Here is a 3378-nt window from a genome sequence, read left to right on the forward strand (position 1 = left end):
GCAGACCATCAATTTTTAAAGAATGTCTGTGCATGTGTCATTTTGTAAAATTTGTTGTAAATTTGTCAAATATGTAGTTCATTGAACAAATTTAAAGTGAGTTTAATGCATTTTATTTATAAATTTTTTGTGTGAAACAAATACCTGGTATGTTTATAGAAATAATAAAATATTTACACTGGCGTTTTACATTAATAAATCTAAAAAGCGTTTTACAAAATTCATTGTTTTTAATCTCTAATGTATTTTTAATTTTATTTTGTAACTTATATAAGATTGTTTAGAATTAAATTGCACCAGAATATTGAAACTTCATTTGCCATTGTTGAATTTTTAAATGGAAAAATTAAAGAAGTGGAAGTGATTGCTAAAAGTTGGATGAAAAATGATGGGAAATGCTTCTGGCTGCCATTTAAAAGTTCCGCTGCGATTCTTAAAGCTGTCACAACCTTGCAGGCATCAACCTCTGATTGGAAGATATACCCTGCGAGGATTCTATACACTACAGGTTTGCATATAACTATAAAAAAATGTAAAATAATTGAATTAGATATTGAACTGTATGTTTTGACCAGGGCACTGGAGAGGATAAACATGTGCTGGTGCAAATTTATTTTAGGCCCCCTGACAATATGACTATTGTCTCATTTAATATCACTTATTTTAAATCCAATATTCCAACGGGCAATTGTTTAAATTATATGTTCTGAATGTCTTTAGAATGTTTAAAAAAGATTTCCAACGATTAAAAAAAGTTTTTTTAACAATGCTTTTAGTTTTTTTTTTTAAACTTTTAGTGTTTTTTAAAAACTAAAAAATTCATTAAAATTCATTAATTTATGTGGTGCACCAATTGCACTCCATTCTCATAGGGCCTGCTTTTGCCGCAAACATTTCAATTACATCTTCATTAGATATTGATAAATGATTTTACGTACATAGATTTGTGTTTATGAAGAAGCTCAGTCACACTTAGAGAAAGCAGCAGATACTTCAAATATTGAAACTGACACCAAAGAGAAAAAAGGGACAAAGCAAAAGTAAATTTTACTAAAATTAGTTTTTAACAAATAAAAAATTTTGCAATAAAGAATTACACAAATCATGCACTTTTTTTGTTTATAAAGTAAAGTTTATATTAAAGGAGAAAGACAGCAATGACATTTTGTGAAAGTGATGACGATATTGTGGTTGGTGATGAAGAACTATACGGAAGATACTATTTTGATAGTTCAAATAGCTAAAGAACATCTAACGTGATTCCAAATATAGCAGGTTAACTATTTTTGTAAAAGTAAAATAATGGTTTGTTAAAATAAAATGCTTTTTTTTTTATTGAATTATAGATGTTTTTAAATCAATATCAACTCCCCATTTACACAGTGAAATAGCAAGCTTTTCAGCTGCTGAACATAACAATGACTTCTTGAAAGAAACTAATCTATCTCAAGGGAAAATGATACTGTCTTCAAATATATTGGTAAAAAAAAGTCCTAATGTTGCTTTTGTTCTAATTAAAATCTGTGTGCGTGTGCAGTAAAAAAGTTAATAGAAATCTATATGTTATAGAATATAATTTTGTTGACAAATATTTTATAAATATATGTTTGTTGACAAGTTTAAATAAAAATCACTATATAATGTTTAAAAATTTTATTTAATTTTTGTATGTATAATTTATCTATACCTAGGTAGAAAATGGCTCTAAAAATTGTGTTTTGGATAAAGAGGATAGCAAAGAAAAACATTTGTCTTGCCAGGGTAAATTAAATAAAAGTTTTATTTATTTTTTCCATTTAGGTAATTTTTCATGGTTAATTTTTTACAAAATATTTTACATAAATAATAATAATATTGTTTATTTTACTACATTTTTTTTTAAAGATTTTCAAAAAAGATTTGCGTTGAGTTGGATGGCAAAAATAGATAAAAGAGAAAAGTGATTCAAGAGTCAATTTTAAAAATCCATGTATTGAAATTAAAATAATTTCATTCATATAGAATGAACATAATATGTATTCTGACCCTTAAGTAATTTTTATTTTTTTAATAATAGATGAGTTCTCTTAGTCGTTGTGGAGGTAATATAAATCGGCTTTTGCTTTTGGAAAGTTGTTGATGAGCGAGGACGCTGGGGCCTGTTTTAATGTCTCGGGTGGTTCATTGAAGATAAATTTTAAAACATACACCCTGTATCATATGATAGTGGGTAAGAATGGTTTTATGCATTTTTTTAGATTTTTTATTTCACAGGAAATATATTTTGTTTATCCTAGTCAGTCATTTATGTAACTATTTGCTATAATTTCTGCAGTTTGATTTTTTTCAAATTTGATTTGAATTTTTGATTTAGATGCGATTACACGACAGCATCATGATGCAAAAAATTGCAAATGTTATTCAGGCATTTCGAAATTTTTAAGGCAATCAGGAACACGACTCAATCGAAAAGTTTTGAAAATGAACAATGCTGCAAACGCTAAATAAATTGTTTGAAAATGTAAATTTTGTGTTAAATTCAATAAAAAACTTTCTTACTTAATGCAGTGCCTACTTTCTTTCATTATTCTTTTGAGTTAGCTTTGAATTGCTCTATCAATAAATTTTTTGCTAAAACCTTTATTTACAGCCTGTTTTTTACAAAACAAATAAAGATTTGAGCAATATGTATAAATTTTATATAAAAATATTTTATATATATATACATAAATAATATATATATATATATATATATATATATATATATATATATATATATATATATATATATATATATATATATATATATATATATATATATAAATTATAAATCAGTAGAAAATCACTTAACAAAGTTTTTTTTCATTTAACACTGTGTTTCATTAATAAAAAGACTCATCAGAAATACTGAGTTTTTTTATTGATGAGTGCATTTCTGATGAGTCTTTTTATTGATGAAATACAGTGTTAAATGAAAAAAAATTTTCTTAAGTGATTGCCTACTAATTTATAATTGCTCAGATCTTTTAAGAACATTGAACACTCTATTTTGTAGAATACATTTTAAAGTTGTTTAAATATATATATATATATATATATATATATATATATATATATATATATATATATATATATAAATATATATATATATATATATATATATATAAATATATATATATATATATATATATATATATATATATATATATATATATATATATATATATATATATATATATATATATTTCGTAAACTGTTGATATATACTTTTTTGATATATGCATCAAAAAGCGATATCAAAATACCGTCGGCTATTATAAAAATCAGTGTTGAATCACCAAGAAAAAATGATTGTTGATTAAACGTTGAAAAGCAACATTCGATCAACGTTGTTTGTAA

At 24.2% G+C, this 3378-nt stretch overlaps 1 protein-coding gene across 3 annotated transcripts; it reads left to right on the forward strand.

Annotated features, from left to right (window-relative positions):
- The first annotated feature begins 210 nt into the window (after positions 1-210).
- Positions 211-2542, forward strand: LOC136075132 (uncharacterized). Of its 3 annotated transcripts, XM_065787454.1 has the most exons (8): positions 218-508; positions 943-1040; positions 1145-1275; positions 1347-1480; positions 1692-1761; positions 1885-1969; positions 2057-2209; positions 2354-2542. In XM_065787454.1, the coding sequence occupies exons 1-3, from the start codon at positions 386-388 to the stop codon at positions 1242-1244; spliced, it is 321 nt and encodes a 106-aa protein (XP_065643526.1). In that variant the 5' UTR covers positions 218-385; the 3' UTR covers positions 1245-1275; positions 1347-1480; positions 1692-1761; positions 1885-1969; positions 2057-2209; positions 2354-2542. The 3 variants fall into 3 exon arrangements, with proteins under 3 accessions (XP_065643528.1, XP_065643526.1, XP_065643527.1); XM_065787456.1 differs by lacking the exon at positions 1347-1480 and having other exon boundaries at positions 211-508; XM_065787455.1 differs by lacking the exon at positions 1885-1969.
- Positions 2543-3378: the final 836 nt, after the last annotated feature.

Source organism: Hydra vulgaris, chromosome 01 (genome assembly GCF_038396675.1).
Source record: "Hydra vulgaris chromosome 01, alternate assembly HydraT2T_AEP".
Classification (NCBI taxonomy): domain Eukaryota; kingdom Metazoa; phylum Cnidaria; class Hydrozoa; order Anthoathecata; family Hydridae; genus Hydra; species Hydra vulgaris.

Bases quoted from the DNA above. Each gene is read 5' to 3' on its own strand.
- LOC136075132 (XM_065787456.1), top strand. From the start codon at position 386: ATGATGGGAAATGCTTCTGGCTGCCATTTAAAAGTTCCGCTGCGATTC. The intron at 509-942 runs GTTTGCATATAA...TTACGTACATAG, and splicing joins GAGGATTCTATACACTACAG to ATTTGTGTTTATGAAGAAGC. The intron at 1,041-1,144 runs GTAAATTTTACT...TTTATATTAAAG, and splicing joins AAAAAAGGGACAAAGCAAAA to GAGAAAGACAGCAATGACAT.